General features: G+C 40.6%; 2 protein-coding genes across 2 annotated transcripts; one reads left to right on the forward strand and one right to left on the reverse strand. All coding sequences in view use genetic code 11, as the record gives it.

Annotated features, from left to right (window-relative positions):
* Positions 1–626: 626 nt before the first annotated feature.
* On the forward strand, positions 627–9966 carry EGR_04669 (F-box/WD repeat-containing protein 9; the record flags this gene model as incomplete). Its single annotated transcript, XM_024493918.1, has 7 exons — positions 627–807; positions 945–1243; positions 1289–1404; positions 2357–2816; positions 5080–5217; positions 8331–8501; positions 9859–9966. The coding sequence occupies 7 exons, from the start codon at positions 627–629 to the stop codon at positions 9964–9966; spliced, it is 1473 nt and encodes a 490-aa protein (XP_024351671.1).
* Positions 9967–10874: 908 nt separating this feature from the next.
* Positions 10875–11837, reverse strand: EGR_04670 (Casein kinase I isoform alpha; the record flags this gene model as incomplete). Its single annotated transcript, XM_024493919.1, has 1 exon — positions 10875–11837. One exon carries the CDS (start codon positions 11835–11837, stop codon positions 10875–10877), a length of 963 nt encoding a protein of 320 aa, XP_024351672.1.
* Positions 11838–18587: the final 6750 nt, after the last annotated feature.

An 18587-nucleotide genomic window follows, 5' to 3' on the forward strand; every position in this document is an offset into this window, starting at 1 on the left:
TAAGTCATCGAAAGCTCTTCAAAAAATTTATAGAAATGGAAGGTGTCCTACCTTCTTGGAGGAGGAAAACCATTTTACTATTTGCAAAAAAGACCACGTCATTTTCTTGCACTTATTAATTGAAACTAATTTAGTCGTAGACTTCCCAAGCCAAGCATATACAGCAAACAGGTGAACATACTGAGAGGTAACTACAATGGGTTGAAAGCCAATTCGTAGAGGTGACTTGGAGCATAGCAAATTTATGTGGGGCAGTAGATCAAAAGACTGAGCCTGGGATTTATTAATTACATCTAATCAGCCAAACTACACACTTGGTACAAATGAGTATATAAAGAGTAAGCTACTAAAGGCGGGAAATTGGGCGCTGAAAATAATGGCTTGCATTTTTACCAATTGTAGAATACCTAGATGCCTTAATAAAATAATCAGTAGCCAAAAAGCCAACATATGTACCGCCATTTACCTAAAATATACCACAAGTTAAGTGCATTCAACACATTCTATTCAAATCAACTAATAGTGATAAGAGATCCCCAGTTCACCAATGAGAGAGGGGGCGCCAGTCTTGATGACGCGTCTATGAGATCTATGCGTCAAAGCAACTCAAATATAAGATTTCAACGATGGTAGCAATCGTTGACCTTCCGGCCCCGTTACTTCAAAAAATATGCGATTTCCTTCCGATCGACGATGTGCTTTCCATGACTAGCTCCTGTGATGCGTTTGCCAGTTCCATAAATCAAAAATCCTTTTGGCTACGACGTCTTACTAGAGGCAACAATGGGGCGTATTCTTGTATTCCAGGTAGATGCTTGTGTCAATGCACTTGTTTGCTACGTATTTTTTGCATTCATTTTGCGCAAAACTATTTGGTGCAAACTTTTGTTGAAACCTCCTTCTTTTAGTTTTCTATATGTAGTCTTGTCTGTATCTTTAAACAGAAAAACGACTTAATTGGAAGGACGTGTGTATCGCCCATGAAACCATTGAGCGTTGGTTCTCAGGTGACCATAGTAACCTTGTAAAGCGAACAAGTCGACACTACACCTCCCACTGTATCGACGCAATGCAAATACTGAAAGTAAACCTCTTCCTCCTCATTCCATTTTTCTTCAAGCCTCCGAACCACAACCTTTTTGCAGTTGGGGATCGCGGTGGGACTCTTTCTTTACTGTCCCTCAAAGCCCTTCTGGGTGAAGAAGAACCTACACCTAACTACACTGATACTCAAGCACATAATGTAGGCACTGTGTCGTGGTATTTTTAAATTTGGTGAATATTTTAGGGCTGGATCTGGACTATTTCCAGCGACAGTAATGTGATAGCCACTGGTTCGTGGGATCGACATTTACGAGTGTGGTCGATGAACAATGCGGCTGTGGATCTTCTTTCTCAGTACAGGTTGATTTGGATTTTGAGTTGAAACTCTCCTTTTTTGTTGTACCCTTAAGATAAATAAGCAAGGCTGCTGGTCAAAGTTTGCTTGTCTAAGCTGCCAGCAAAATGACTTTTCTTTCTTAAGAATGAAAATTTATTCGTGCTGGTTATTATCAAGTAAATAGAAATGGTAAGGTTTACTTCGTAAGAAAGTATTCAGTAGATGTAAGGTTTTGTGAGCACAGTGCAGTGTGCGGGGAGAATTTCTAGGTTCCACATTCTCCCCTTGTGCAAGCGATGCATAATCAATCGGATTTTTTGTTGAGATCGCATTTGCCCATGTCTCTTGATTTGATCAGTCTCGATGGCCAATCTGCTACGCTGAAATCTATCTTCTTAAATCAGTTGGCTATATCAAGTCATGAAGCCGCGTCGGTTAATGTCATTTGATAAGTCAAGGATCTGGTCCCAGGTTGGCCAAGTGCCATGTCGAATTCTCCTTTCTTGCTCTACTTAACGCGATGCTTTTCTCTCGTGGCGACAATTCAGGAGGTCAAATAACTCTACTAATATCAATTTCTCGTTTAAGTGACCCGTTTCAGTTTTATCCTTGCTGAGTGGTTATAAGACGCGTCTTTTTGCGTTTGGTTTCATTGCAAGCACAAGATCCAAGTATCCTCTGATCATATTCGTGTATTATGCATAAACCCAGTAAACACTTCGTTCATTCTTTGGTTTGTTATCTCAGAAGGGTATGCTGGCACAAATTTTCAACTTTTTGAAAGGAGGATTTGAAGGGAAGATGTTCACAAACTACATGGTTTAGTAAAATATTGACGATACATGGTAATGGCAGAAGTCGGGGAATAATGTTAGCAGATCCTATTGGCCTTTGAATTGTATGCTAAGTAAGTAATTGTGGGATTTCATCCTTAATTCCTTAACGGGCATTGGATGTAGTACATCTTTTTTTCAGGATGAACTCGGTGGTCCTCTGTTCAGATTTTGTCGATCCAAATCTCGTAGCCGTAGGGACGTTCCACAAGGAGTTGGCAGTCTTTGATTTCCGTGTACCAAGTCAGTACTCCGCCCTATCAAACACCTATCACCAGGGCACAATCCTCTGTCTCAAATCGCTCTACGGCCTTTTCAGCAATATGGAAGGTCCTCTATCAAGTGGTTTCCCTTCTACCACAACGCTAGACTTCAGCGATGCGGATTCCGTGATTTCCACCATGGGAGATGTCAGCCTACACGGGACCTCAATAAATAACAGTTTGGAAGCGCGGAGTTCGCTCTCCTCGATGGTTTCCGCTGGTGATGCTGATGTTTTGCCACCGCCATCGCAAAATGTTGGCTTCTATAGCGGTTGTAAGGGCGGAATATTGGCGGCGTGGGATCTACGCAAATTTAGCAAACCTGTCGGTGAACACAAGGTATCTAAGAGTACGATTTCTACTTATTAACACGTTAGTAGAAGGCATTTTTGGGATATTTTCTGTTTGGGATGAATCTGCGCAACTGTCACCGTATTTTCGAGCTACTGATATATTCTCTACGCTTGGTATAAGTTGTGGATTCTAGCTAAATTCCAAAATTGAGCTATTTTAGTTCAAGCGTGTTTTGTTTTGTTTTTGCTTCGATTCCGTTTCCATCTAACGGAATGACTATTCTAGAAGTTTTGTACTTTTTATACACATTGATGTTTGAATCGGAATCTTTTATTCAGGCTCTAAATCTATACTTTGTAACGCGAGTCTACTAGGTAATTTTAACTTAGAATGGATTTGGGGCTTTGTTGGGAGGGAAATTAACTTGTTATATGACTACTTTTGACCATTGCGACTGTCAGTTCTGACTTGATTCGGCTACATAATTTGTGTGACAGCTGCGTGAAAGAGAAAGGAAAGGCGATCTGTCATTCATCTGTTGCTGTGGATAGAATTTTCACCGGAAGTACGATTTCATATTCTCCGACATGGGTAAAATTCTCTCTATAAGTCGATTTAAAGGTTCTTAAATAACTGTTCCTATGCGACAGATTTGCAGTCTTCCGGAAGTCCGGTCGCTTACACCCATAATCATGAGGAATAAAGAAGACAATTTTCGGAAAGCTTCCAAAAAATGATAAAAGCTATATTTGAATGTTAGATCTGCCTACCCCCTATTCAACACAGTCTTGCGCTTGGCAAATTGGGCCCGGTGACTGTCTAAACTACTGTTAAATATGCGCTCAAACGTTTTTTCGTGATATTTGACTTGATGTTGTATGTTGTATAATCGTACCATTAGCAAAAGGGGTACATAAAGGATTGCAGCTGAGATAATTACTTAGTAGGAAAATATTGCATACACAACGCTGGAACCTAGCTTGATGTTTTCATTCGCTTTAGAAGAGTCATTTTCTTTTATTTTCTTGTCTGAGTAGGGAGAGGGATAGAAAATGCTTAATGATAAGAGCAAACACGAGCCTGCTTTTGTTTATCCAACCACTCTTTTTCCCAAGTATCAGTGGTAGGGTAGTTTTTCTCATCCTTGTTATTTAGTGACTATTTACCTTCCTCTTCTTCCAGCGAATCGACTTCCTTATATGGCTTTGCAACTAACATGAGTTGTTTGAATCACCTTCAGAGGCGTGATTAGGGCGTACAAGTCCGGAAGTAGCTTTGTGTGGAATAGCTGGGAAAGTAGCAACATTGAATGAAGTTTGAGGACCCACTTGCTCGGGAATTTGTCTGGATTAGATATCATTGAGTATTCGAGCATCGCTTCTGGGGCTCTCCGTGATTGTTCTTCGGTGCTATCTAGTCACAGTGATGTTTGGGTCAATTCTCAATGAGATGGGAACAATGATTTTACTTTGGTTTTATTTCAAATCAAGAACTTTTCCGAGGACGGTGTTAGTATGTGCTTAGTGTCTTTTTTCTTATTGACTCATACCTGTCAAGCGCATTACAGTGAATAATTTACGAATTACCACCTAAGACTGGACAATGCCCCACGGCATCTAGGATTAGTGTTCCAGCTGCCTTTTGTTTGAAATTTTTCCAAAGCATAGAAACAAACCTTGCAATTAAAGAGAGCTCGTTACGTCGTCGTCCTTTCAATCCTGTTGAACTATCTACGCAAGTTATTTCCAGCTTTTACATCATGAATGATCATCGAATTTTTCACAAACGTTTCTAGCTTCTTTAATTTTGTTTTTGTGTTCTTACTGTCCATGACGCAGAGCTTGAGATTCGTACGTTTGCTAGAAGCTGATACAATTTCATTAGCCATTCTTCTGATATTCTTCACAAATTCAGTTATTTAAAGCACGTCTCTCTTTGACAGCAATCAGGTGATTGATTTGGACGTGTGCCTCGTTAAAACATTAAAGGTAGCTCTCATCCTCCCTTGAGCATGTTCCACTGCGTTGCCATCACTATTTTACCAATTTATGCTCGAAGACGCTGCAAGTCATGCGCGTCTGAAAGTAGCTCTTTTACCAACTTATGGAAGGGCTGGAGAGGCATTAACTTATGTACTAGGCGGAGATTAGTCCTATCAATGTTGAAGCTGAATCGTGAGAGACTGAAAAAGATCTTGTAATTGCAGAAATCCTATTGCATTCATGTTTCATCCAAACTTGAAAAGCTGAGCAAGTTTTACGTAAGGCAGTCACGTACACTCGTTAATGTAACACTTTTAACTTTATAGCTACGGTCCTATCCCCGGAAGATATCTCTAATGGATGGAGAAGAGATGTGGGTGGCTGAGCATCCGAACCGTCTGCACGTTTTCCACACCGTTTCCTCTCGTTCCAACAGCTCCGCTCCTCTGCTTTCGCTTCTTCGTGTATGTCAACCTTTCTGATACACTTGCTCGTTATTATTTACTCAAATTTTGCCAGGCAATGAAGTATGAAAGCTTAATCACCAGTCAAACTGTTATTGGGGCTGTGCTACTTGCAGCGAAGAGCTCTCTTACTTTGGGAATGGTTTATCAAGCTAAATTCCTTATCCTTTCGGTCAGGTTTCAGTTTAAGAATGTGCAGGTGGTTCATCATTACTTATAAGCATTTATAATGAATAATTTATACGCCATTGTAAAGTGGGGCAAGACACTGAGAAGACAGAAGTTTAGGCAAGGGTATTTCTGGTCGAGTGCGGGAGATTGACGCTCATTCACTGACTGGACCTATCTGTCCACTTGACCCTAAACAGCAAAGGTACATCCCCTATGTTCTTTACTGAATCATACCACTATCCCCCTATTTTTAACCCTCATTAAGTGTTGGTCGAAAATGATGTTATTCGAGCTTGTCCGGCTGGCTAACAGCTTAGATCTCGGTTTCAAAACTGCAGAAGTTTCTCGTCAAGTCTTTTTGTGGGGTGGAATCAAATAATTTAACCGAAAAACTTAGTTTTGGAACTAAATTACCCATACCCGGATGCTACATCACAGTAGCAAGGGAAGTTTATCTTTTTTTGTGCATGAAGATCAGAGAATTGCGCACCACCATTGCGATTAACATGCCATCAACACCTTTCAGTAGTTTGCTAAAATCGGCACCAACTTGGAAGAGAATGTCGTGCAATAAATGGGTTCCTCTCCTATGCGTTAGCAGTTGGCAGACTAAGATTCACAAAATAAACATTTATTCTTAGCTCCCCCCACCTACTTCATATGTTAGATTGCTGACCAGAACAAAATATTTTGAGTTTTCTTTCCAGGCATAGGCGCCTTGTTCGTAGATATCTCAAGTTGTCTGTATTGCTGTATTGGTTTGAGGATTTAGTTAAAATACATGAATATATAGCCTACCTTTAATCTTACAAAAACCTTTTCTGTAGATGATTTTCAGAGGGTACTAATCATTAAACAAAATGTGCAGTTGAAGTAGCGATGGTTCTGTGGCTCGAGTAAGCAATGCTAGGGAAAGTTTATTTTCTGATAATCAACCTTTTTTGTTTTTTTCCCACCGACACCATGCTGTTGTGCTACTTCGCCCATATACCATTCAACCGAAATGAGGCAATACAATACAGCTCATTATTGTTTGAATGGTTTAATCCACCGGCTTTTCGGAGTCTCAGACAATGATTCAACTCTACCTGTCCATTAACATTCCTTTTAGTCTGCTATACCTCGTGCTCTCAACGAAGTTAATTTAATCTAAGTTACACTACCTCCTTATTTTTGGGTCTGGGGTGTTTTATTCTCATTTTTCTTTAAGTGGCCTAATGCTTATCGCGTCGAGAGGCTACTTGCTGCCTTAGAAGCTTTACTGTGCATTTTCTGTAGAGCGTACGCTTAGCTTCCCCTACTTGGAGAGTAAGAGGACTTTCCTTCTGCTTTATTCGGGAGATTAGACTAACACGTCAAAAGATATTATTGAGCATGCTTTTGGGTTTCTTATTGCTGTGCTTTCTCTCCAGCCCCCACTTAGTGCATTGAGATTATTTGCAAGACAGGAGTGACAAGTAATGTGTAAGATGTGACTCGCCTGTTGCAATCTTCATTTGAGGGGAAATACGTTCAAAACTCGAAGAAATTTCAATGTACTAAGTTTAATTTGCTTTCTTAGTGAAATCATTTCAATTCTTTCATCACGATGTAGGGCATTCTTTTCTGTTTTCAGTAATTCTACACTCATCTTTTTTAAACACTCAGGCCATAAATTATCGGCTAATTGCTCACTAAGGGGGTCTGGGAACCTTCCAGTATTGCTCTTTGTATGCCAGTGGCTATACCTTGCTACACTGTTTACATTGACTCGGCTTTTTTCTGTAAAACTGCAAGAGATGTACTTGGAATGAATGTTCATTTTCTTATGCGTTAAGCCTAGATGCTGGCCAAGCTCCTTAGTTAATTCCGTTTCGTTTGGTGATACTTGTACCTTTGGAATCTTCCCCGAAGCTCTCCTCATTGTGGAGATGCACCGTCATTACTTTATTGAACGCATGCTACAGCTTGTGACTGTCTTCCCTTAAAGGATCCTTTTCGAGACCCCCTTCGGCGAAATCGGGGATAGGTAGTAAAATTCCTGTTTTGGAGATGAGTTCTTTCAATCAGTCAATGTGGTAACGCAAGAATTTTGTAACGTCAGCGAGCGGGATGCTTGATTAACCGGAAAACTGGGAAGTCTCCGTCTGTTCAGCGAGTGTAGTTTCAGTCTTTCATCTTGTCTAGTCTCTGAGTTAGCAAATTGTAGTATCGGGTCGCTGAGCGTGAAATCCCTAAAGGTATTTGGCAGTGCCAAGCCACTTCAAATTGTCTGGTCCTTCTCATTGGTTGCTATGATGTTGCAGCAATCATGTCGAATGGCTGCTTCACTCTGTAATTACCTCCTAAAATTTTCATCTGAAGCAGTTTGCCATGGAAATGCAGATAACTTTATTGAAAATGTTGTGTGGTTCTTATTTGAATTTTATTCCAACACCATGTCATACAGCGCAAACAACTCAAAGTACTAATGAATAGTTTGGCTAGTGAAATAAATGCACCCGAATTGGGGCAGTTTTACTTATACTTGAGTCTGCGCCATATTTTGGGGGCATTAAGATCTTAAATCCGGTGTTCATTACCCCTTTACAATTTTTTCTGCATTTAATGCTTCCAAGCCTCGGAACGTATAGGCGCAGGCATCTTAACAATGAATGTTTTCAAACCGTTTATGCCTACTGTTACCTCAGCTGTTGATTGGGGATGGAGTGATTAACAAAAGTGAGCGCTGCAGTTGCGAATCTCCATGGATTTAGCTATCTGCGGCAGATGCCTTCCTTCCATAAAACTTAGACTTAATAACCGGTCCAGCGAAAAAAGCTTAGCACCCGAGTACCTTCTTTGAAGATGCGTAAGTCCGGATAGAAGGATCAGTGGTTTGTTAACAGAACTGGTATATAAATAATCATTTGACATCTAGATGTCCTTCTTTTACTACTTTTCCCATGTACTTTTTTATGCAGTCGCACAAGTATTCAGGGAAGTTGGGCTCAATTTCCGCGTTAGAGGCCACTCCAGGAGGCGTATTTGTGGCGTTGATGAGTCGGTACTTCGACGTTCTTCATCCCACCATGCCTCCGCGTTCCATGCTGAAGAAACCCATCTCCAAAGACCAAAGTGGAATTTACGTTTCTGTGAGTTGTTTCTATATTCTCAAAAATAATTGAGTAGACCTTCTGCATATTCACCTTTACGATAATGACTATGCGCTGGAGACAATCGCCTGAGTGGTTGTTACCTCTATGTAGTTGTCTAGAGACATTAAAATTAGGGCTACCACGAACTAGGGGATTGGTAGATCTGGCACAAATTGGTTTCACTAATTATTTTTTCTCATTGTGACTTTAGCTGGATGGCTGGAGTGCTTTGCATCCACCTTTTTGAACTTTTTAGTCCGCTAGTATTCAACCCACAAAAGGTGTATTTTTCTCTTATGCAGCACAGTGTTATGCTCTTCACGTTAATGACACAAATGTCGGAAATAAAAGTCCAAGCACTCGCTCTTGTTTTCCTCTGTCACTAGTGCCCTTCAAGCTGTCACAAACCAGGATTTAGATAGATCCATGTCTCACATCCGGCTCCTCTGCACCCTTCCTGTTTTTTTTGAATCAACTACCAGTGTTCTGTTTTGTTCGCTCTTTGTTTTTGCTGTAAGTGGGAGTTCGAAGGAATCTCATAAGTGATTCTAGAAAGGCAAACGAAATCTTCATGCTGACCATATGCGTCGAATGGAATGAACTTGTGCTTCTCGCACACGTTCCACCGGCAAAAAAATGTTATAAGTTCCGCAGACATCGCCTAGACAAAGTCTTAGTTGGAGTTTCAATCGTCTCGTACCATAAAAAAGATTTTGCTTCTACAAAGTTGACTTTTCAACGGGTACTTGGAAGGTAGATAGACCCACAATTACAGACCCGAAAAAAGGCAATAACAGAATTAAATAGTCATCATTTGGATTTCAAAGTTATTATTGTCATTCCTCCTTAAACTAGCCTTTTTACAAGGTCTCAATATTGGAAATAAATGATAATTTGGGTGTTCTTTCGAGTAACCTCTGAAATCTTTGATTGTTTTACTTTTTACGGCGCCTTCTGAATGATCCCCTTTGGGTTGCTTGCTGAATCCAATCCAATCTCACATTAACACGTTAGCTATTAGTGGCACGTATATGTGACGAGCCTGATGTCGAAAGCATATGATTGCTTATTGCTTATTGCGAAGAGATTGATTGGATTTCAAACAATCAAAAAGTTAATATAAGAGGCTCCTGCCGTAGAGATGATTATATTTTTTTTCGGAGCAGTAATTGTTATGAACAGTAGGTTATTTTGGTGGCATAAGTTTCGGCACCATATTCGAACACGAAGACGTCTCATTTTCCTCTAAGAACTGGGTAGCAATTGTGGCAAACTAAACCTTACCATATTTTATTTTATCTTAGCTCTACGGCCGATTAAGTATGGCTGACGTTTCTATTTCCTTCCTGTTCAGTTGTCGTTCGCTCACGAGACGCTGCTAGTGGGAGGCGACAACGGAAGTATATCCTTGTGGATGTCTAGAAGACGGGCTAATCAACTTCTTGATGGAGAGTCACCTTGATATCAACAAGTCGTGATTCGCTCAGCGTTATTCTCCACTTTTTTCTTGCCTCATTGTTTCACTGTTGAAGATGCATTTTTTTATTATGACTGCATTTTTGACCATGCTATGAAAGCCTTTTTATGACTAAAAATGTACGGTTCGAAGTCTCTCTCATATTCGACTTCTAACTGTGATAGCTCGTTCATTATTAGGGTTGTGCAGATTCGATGCATTTTTTGTGTAGCTTACTTCTATTAATCTAGTGTTTGCCCATTCTCTTGTTTTTTTTAACGCTCGCTACCAACGTCAGTGTGACTTCTCATATGTCTGCTGTGTTCTCTGTCAGTTTATGCTAATTTATTGCAACAAATCGTATCAGAAACGGATCAGTTGAGTTTGCGGCAACAGAATAGATGCAGAATGTTTGCTAAGGTAAGAGCAACTGTAATTTTAAATTTTTTGAGCAGCAGTTGAATTGGTCAGACAAATTAAGAACGTCTGGGCTGTGGTGGTCGATTTGGCTTTGAGACCGACTATGGCAGCTGACGTAATAAACAAGGTTGAGCCACTTGAAAATTCGGTCCCTGGCACTTTGCGATTACGGGAAAGTGAAATTAGGATGACAGAGTTAGCTGAGCAGAGAATCAAATCTTCCTCATGACTCTATCAGTCTGTCAACTTCCAAATTGTCATCACATCAACTGGCCGAGGTGGCATTTTAATACCTGCCTCGGTATTTGCTCAAAGCCTACCTGGTTGTTTATCTTTTTGATTGGCACACACGACTATGGCATCAACAAAAAATAAACAATTTTATTTTAGCTGAGACCGGAAGTGGGCTAATTCGTTAATTTACTCTCACAGAATGCAGTATAAAAAAGGAAAGAATAGTAGTAGCAATGAAGAAGTGAATGAACTCCACATCCCTACGTTGAAGCAGGTGCTATCCAATCATACTGCGCGTCATACTTGTATCCATTTTTGTCCATAACTTTCCAAAAAAGGCTCCGCAAATACCTGTACTTGGGCTCCTCCTCGTAGGCTAGACTTCTGCAATAGTTTATGTATTTAAGAAATTCCTCCGGCAGTCCCTCGCACAGTACCTCGGCTTTGACACTCTGTTTCGTCTTGTAGATCTTGCGGAATTTTTCGCGTTTACTCTCGGCTTGCAATCCCTGCCAGGGCAGATGTCCCTTAGTTAAGTAGACCAAAACGTATCCCAAGGATTCCAAATCATCTCTACGCGACTGTTCACATCCGGCATGAGCGTTAATGCTGCAATATCGAGCTGTGCCAGTTAGACTACGAAAATCGCGAAAAGGATAGTGTTCCTGGGTATTTGGATCGATGTAAAACTTTGATAGACCAAAGTCGATGATATACACAGTATTTATGTTTTGTCCTGTCCCCATTGCAAAGTTGTCTGGTTTCAAATCACGATGCACTAGACCACACTTATGCACAGTTTCAATCCTCTTAATCATCTGATCAGCCAACATGGCGACAGTTTTGAGGGAGAATTTTAAATCACAGTAGACGTGCAGATCCTCTAGACTCGGTCCCAGCAATTCCATTACTAGAACTGTGTAAAGATTTTGAACTCCATCACGTCCAAACCAAAAGAGCTTTGTAATCCCAGAAGCGTTGTTTAGTAGTTTGAGAAGATCATACTCCGTTTTGAGTTGTATTGGAAAGCCGGACCGAATTAGTTCTAATTTAGCAGCTGCTTCCACCTTGGTCTTCTTGTTTACTGCAAGGAAAATTTCTCCAAATGATCCGGAGCCAATGCGCTTAATCAATTTCCATTCCTGATTCACCACAAATTCGTTATGACTACTGGAATTTCCGTCGTTACTGGTGGAATTCGAATGACCCAGACGAGTTATCATCTGAAAAGTTGCATTGGAGTCTGGTTGTGGATTGCTTTAAGCGAAAATGGGCTACAAAAAGGAGAGGAAAAAGTCTCGCTTCACACCTACGAGGTGACAACGTGTCAACCAGATCGATAGCTACACAGGTACTTTCAAAAGTACGCCCTTTCATCACGTGCAGTTCGTTTCCGCAGAAATTCGAAGATGGCTGCATCAAGGAAGGATTTTTTGAGTGTATTTATATTTGCACACTTTTTATTAAGTATGTAAACTGAATTAACCAACCTCACTGCCGACTGTGGTGAGCAATTTGGCCTACAGTAACATTTCGTGTGATGAAGGCTTGTGTTGGACGTAGGTCAGGTAAGTTTCATTGCCTGATTTTTCGTTTTATCGAATCTAAAGCGTTTATGTAGTACAATGAGACTCCTCTGAAGGCAAAAGAAGGTGTAATACCCGGGCAGGGCTTCAAGGCTACTGACATTGTTTGGAGGCCAGTCCGGCCAACAGAAGTACAATGGACATTACCAAAATCGAAAAGTACTACATAGCTTCTTCTATTCTAGGGAGTGTCGTCCCCGGCGCTACTCTTTGTCAACCTTTTGTGTCGGCCATCACAATGTAGTCGGTGCTGTAAGAGCAACACCGACGAGTCAATCGCGCCGGTTATTGAATTTGCGTGCATTCGAGATAATTTATGAGTGCAATGTCACTGATCTCTCTTGGCAAATCTTCTTGACCTGAAGTTTCAATAGGCTTGGGAACTGTATTTGGGGTGGGGGGGAAGGGGGAAACGTCCATCGCTTGGTCTATGAACACTCACCTAAAAGTAGTCACTTGACAAAGGATAGGGTCAAACCTACTTTTGTGGGGAAAAATGTTTCACGTCCATTCCTCCTCGATGTCCAGCCCTATCTATCCGGCTAGTAGAAAGGTGGAGGAGGCATCGCAGGTTCACATGATTGATATCTACATGCAAGTACTGTAGACAGCTCTGTAGCGAACTTTTCCAGGCCCTTCAAGGCAGGTGCTGTTTCATTTGGTAACAGCTTTCCCGCAAAACACGAATCTGTGGTAGTTGCCGAGGGTAGGCGTCATTGTCAACCCTTATGTTAGGGGTCGTCATAGATTCTTCTATCACACTAAGGATTGTCACCAAGTAGTAGAAATTAAGATTGTTGTCCATTTTGGATCGGATCTGCCTTCCTCTGTCAGCAATGTAGCCTTCGAAGACCTCCCTGAGGACGAAAGAAGACATAATGCTTGAAAAACTGGGATATAGAAGAGCTTGGGGAGAGCTACTGTCATGGCCAGGAGTGCGGGCTGACCGACGGAGCGGTCCGTTACCAAAGCCGGAAAGTTTAATTTGTAATTCTTGGATTGCTTCTACCAAATGCCTGGATCGACAAATTTACAATTGGAAGATCTAAAAAATGTACATGATAATATTGAACACACCTCCTTGTTTAAGAGTATAACCAAGGTTCTGTCCTGTTGCAAGTATGAGGATCCACTTTTGATTATGTCAGAGTATAAAATGGTTAGAGAATTGATTCGAGATCGCACTTGTTTTACATCCAAGGCTGGTGCGGGCAACATTTATGACAACCCTTTGCATGACCTGACAATTTGGTATTTTTTAAATACACAACTTGCTGTTTGGGGGCTGAAAGAATAAATGATTACCGTATAGTTGTTGAAAGGTGGAAATATTTTCTACCAAAATAAAATGAACGTAAGGCTTTTTTGTGTCCCAACTGTTGCTTTTTCTCAACCAGACACACCACCAAGTCTCACCTTCTCTTACTGATCAGATAGCGGCATAAATTTCTGCCTCAGTAAAAAGGACGGGATGTATTAATATTAAATACATACTTCAATATTTTGCTGACTATTTTAAGATTTAAACAACAACAAAAGTTCCTACATAAACTAAAGGAAGATTTTGAAATGAAGGGATTCAATGGCAAAACCATTTAACTGTTCTCTCGAAAACGCCAAACTCAGAAATCATTTTAGCATGTCAAAAGGCAGAATGAGTCAAATCTTATTTGGAAAAAAAATGACTAAAACGGATAAGTTTCCAAAAAATTTTTCTTTTTTATCATAGAGAAGGGCTGAAATGCTATGGGAGGGAACGAGAAGCCATTGCACCAAGACGGTGATCGAAGCGTGATAACTGTAAGGCCAATTAAAGCAGGTATTGTCCTACTAAAATACTATTCCAATACATGTTATTGTTGAGCTAGGAGGTATATACCGTGTTATAAGTACGTTTGTAGTGCCTTGATTGTTTAATACTTCGTTTTGCTAATAGGAGATTTGAGGCGCCGCCATTGTGCTTACGCTGGGTGGCATGACCTCTGAACATAGCAAGTAGCACCTCAGACCTCCCGTACGCTAAAGATACATATCCTGTTCTAGTATTACGTCTCCTCTTTTCTTCAGGGCAGTCTCAAGGCAAACTCGACCCTAAAGGGGAAGTGTCCTGACTTTTATTACTGAATGTCAAAAATTAGCGCGACGTACGAAGCGCATATGCTGCAGACTAAAAAAAATCTGTGAAGACCCCAAACAGAAGAGTTGAAAGTGATGCCTAAATAGGGCAGCTAAATTAGTCCCATGTTCTGCACAAACGCCATTAATGAATGATGGGACACAAGCCATGAATTCACTACGGCACCAGCATGAAGACATTAAATCCGAGAACACGCGATACCTCCTACATTTCCGAATAGATAAATAAAACCCAAATAGATATGATAAGTAGCACTAAAATGGAAAAAAAAGTGGCAAGTAGAAATGGATGCAAAACTATTTTTAACCCCGTCCTTTGCTGCATGGGTGGCGATGGACATACGTGATGGAAAACACAGACTCCGTCTTCCAACACAGTTCCAAGACGGAAGGAAATCACGGATCCGGTGGAATTTAGAGGAGAGATCAGTGATGTTGCGGTCCAATATCGTCTCAGATGCACTCAAATTCGAAGACTGGCGCGGCTGGTTCAAGGGGGTTGTTATGACACCACCAACTGCACTGTGATGGCCGACGCGGGAGGTTGACCAAGGGAAGAGCAGGGGACGATGCTCAATTGGGGGAGAGGATTTATGTGATACTTAGTTTGTTTAAATCCCAATTTAGGCAACGGGTCTCTTAAGCCTCCTCCATTGCGCTTCCTCTCGACAACATGGCTTTCAGGTCATGCTAGTGGCCATTCTGTCCTTCAAAGTGTCGCCGACGCATATTTTGCCTCAGTATTATGCCTTCTTATGTTGCCAGGAAAGTCTCTGGATACTACACATTTACGTAACTTGCTTCCCTTTTGGAAAATGGCTACATTTGTTTCAGTTGTTCACAATAGTGAGTGGAAAGTTTCGGCCTCCGACGGTTTGACGATTATGTATTTAATTTTTACAGCCAGCTTTTCTGTTCGTCCCTTCATACATTTATAACAACGTCAGAGTTCAGTGTGTCTTTAATTACCTCTTGCATAAATAGGATGTAGAAATGCTAGGCATTAGGCCCTTTTCACTTGTGTTTTAAAGAAGACTTACGTCTAATTTGTTTATCAGAAATTGCTCATTTTACCATGCATAACCGAAAAAGATTTAGATTTAGTTCCTAAAATGCTTTTACCAGGGAAATATTATAAAATATATTCTCTGTGGAGCATCATCCAGTCTACAATAACGATGGGATGCTTCTGAGCTTAATGGCTAAATCTTATCACGATCGCGAAACTTGAAAGACTCTCGTTATTGCAAATTCACTTTCCTTTTTGAATTGTGAATTAGTTTCTTGGCTGATTCGGCAGAGTAGTCACTAGAGCCGTTGAGAATGGGGCTTAAATATGTCTAAGTACTATCTTTTTTCGTACTTGACTCTTCTGGTACCAGGCTTTCGTTTTCTTTCAAAAAAATTTTCCTTCACTAAAAGATTGGACCTCTAGGCATTATTTGGTGAATAGTTTTAGGAAAGATAAATTTGGAATTGTATGCCTAATTGATGTCCGCTACAAAATTAGATCTGCGGGCAGGACATTGGCAAAACGACGTTTTTTGCATGTGGCACATTAATCCTTTTAAATACATTTCGGAGAGTTTAATGGATTACTTTAAAAACTGGTCAACAAAAGGTACTGCAAAATCTTCTATTTCAAATCCAGTCAATTTGTAGTGAGGAGGAGGAAAAATGGAGTGGGGTGGCGAAACGCAAACATTTTGAAGAAAAAAAACGCTGGAACAATTTAATACAACAAAAAGAATAGTTATGGAAATTTGTTAATTAGTGTCTTTAGATTTGCTAGGAAGACTAACAACCACTATTGCTAATGGGCAGATGGTGACAGCTGGATGTGAGACAATTAATTTCGTTTTAATGACTATGCTCAGACGGGGGAAATAAAAGTTGTAACAAATGGCAAAATTTTAATCACTAATGAAGAACAATGGGGTATAAAGTGACAAAAGATAAAAAAATTGAGGAAAATTGTATTCGTGCACGTAAAGAAAGAATGTATTTTGTTTACACAAACGAAGATTAAATGAGTACATAGCGAGAGAAGTGTGACAATTCAATCCGAGTAACTGCAATACTATAGTCATTTTTTGTAACTCTGCTTAAATTTTGCAGACAACTAAGACCCACAATTGCACTTCCTCTGGGAGATTTAGTCTCTGGGTCATGCCAGTGGCCTGCAGGCCTTGTGAAGGTCGTTCTCGACGCTCCCATTGGTTAACCTCCAGCATCGGCCATCACAAAGTAGTTTGTGCTGTAAGGCCATTACCCACGAAACAACCGTCACAATCATCGAATTTGCATGTAATTGTGTCACTGATACATCTTGGCATTCATACTGGATCTGGAGTTTTTGTCATGTATGACAACTGTCTAGGGGGAAGAATAATGCTCAGGCCATTAAACCTGTCCATTGCTAGTAGCAAGAATACTGACCTTCAAGCAGAGTCAGTCGAAAAAACTAGAGTTTAACGCAGCTTCCAGTCTGTTTCTGCTACCCAAACCTACCTATCTGGGTTCTATCCAGTTGGTAGGGAGGTGGAAGAGGTATCGTGTGTTCACATAAATGGTAGCTACATACAAGTAGCGTTGACATCTGTGTCACGAACTTTCCAGATGGTTTACGGCTAGTGAAGCTTCATTTTTGAAGCAGAACACTGGGAACTAGGGTAGCTGACAAAGAGAGAGGGGTGACTTTAAACCCTCCTATAAGGGATTGCCAGATTTGATAGCCCTCATTTCCATCACATTAAGATTTGGCTTTCAGTGATATGAATCAGGACACTTGTCCTTTACGATTAGGCTCGTTTTCCATCGCCATTAATGTAGCGTCCTGAGTCTTTCAGGGGGAGGTCTGGAGCCATCAGTAACTGTAAGATCAAAACAAAGGTTAGGTGAGTAGTTATGGCTTTACACAAAAATTTCCAAATAAGGTTACGCATACCGTACACGTCCGTTATTTATTTACTTCTTTGTGAAACACATGTTGCTTAAAATAGGCCTTTCAGAGAGGAGGCGGACAGAAGAATCTAATTTCGTGACCGGAAAATCAGTCAGCATTCGACAACTCGAAGAAAAGCTCGGTGTTCTAACCTTCCAAGACATGCATCCATTTCTCCCATTTACTATGCACAATAAATATAACTGAACCAAATCAGCCAGGCCGTTCTAAGAGTATGGGAGCCAGGGAAGAGGAGATCTACTAGCCTCGTCCCACACTTATAAAAAAGTCCACACCCTGGAGAGGAGATAGTGTAGCCACATAAAGTTTTAAGTCAACAATTGGACGAGAGAGAAGGAGTAACCTTCCTCCCATAGTGTAGCCCTGTCTACTAGGGGCAATAAACAGGGCAAAAATTGAGGAGCGCGAAGAAAAGCTTTTCTATTTAACGCAAGGTAGAACATTAATATTCTAGTAAATAAAGGGGACTGGCATAAGATTATATAAAATCACTTTACCTTCTGCTTGCAGCGAGATTATTATGATTTAGCAAGGTAGTGGGTCAAGAATGTTATCGAATGAATTCAGATGGAAAGTGGTGGTGTAAGGAAATAGAAATTCTCTATGGTTTGCTGTTTCGGCAAATATTAACCAATTCATCCTGGATTGTTTTTAAATGAAAACTCATCTACAAGATTTGGTACTGAGGTGGCAACTACGGTTAATCCTTTCAGCGTAGTTTGCCTAACAGAAGACTGAATATAAAGCCTTTCCGCTTGAAATCTGCCACATTCTGATCACAATGGATAACTATACTTATGATTTGCTTAATTTCTTTTGAAGCAGATTAATGCCTCTTCTTATCACTCACCAACTTCCGCCATGTGCTCCCGGTGATCATGTACATAATTAATCATGCCGCTCGCTTTTTTTAACTTCCGATCTTTCTGTACATTTCTCATGAGCCTGATTATCAAGCAGCAGGCTTTAAGTGCCTTCCAGAGCAACTATACGGACTCTACGCAGCTACAGTATAAAGGGAACCATATTCGAATTATCGTTTTGCAAATAGAAACACAAAGGCGGTCATGTTTACCCCAAATTCCATGAGACTATTTAAGCTACAATAGGCAGAGGAGAACAAAAGCCTATTATGCACCTGCTTAACTCCTAAAAGGTTAGAAAATGCATGCATAGAATGATTTCGCTTTCTTTAGTTTTGGCTACTTCATTGTGAGGCTTTAAAAGCTCTAGGCATCCATAGGTTTTAATTGTTATTGGCCCATTGGTCAAATGTTAATAATTGC

This window comes from Echinococcus granulosus (genome assembly GCF_000524195.1).
Source record: "Echinococcus granulosus chromosome Unknown EG_S00030, whole genome shotgun sequence".
Taxonomy (NCBI): Eukaryota; Metazoa; Platyhelminthes; class Cestoda; order Cyclophyllidea; family Taeniidae; genus Echinococcus; species Echinococcus granulosus.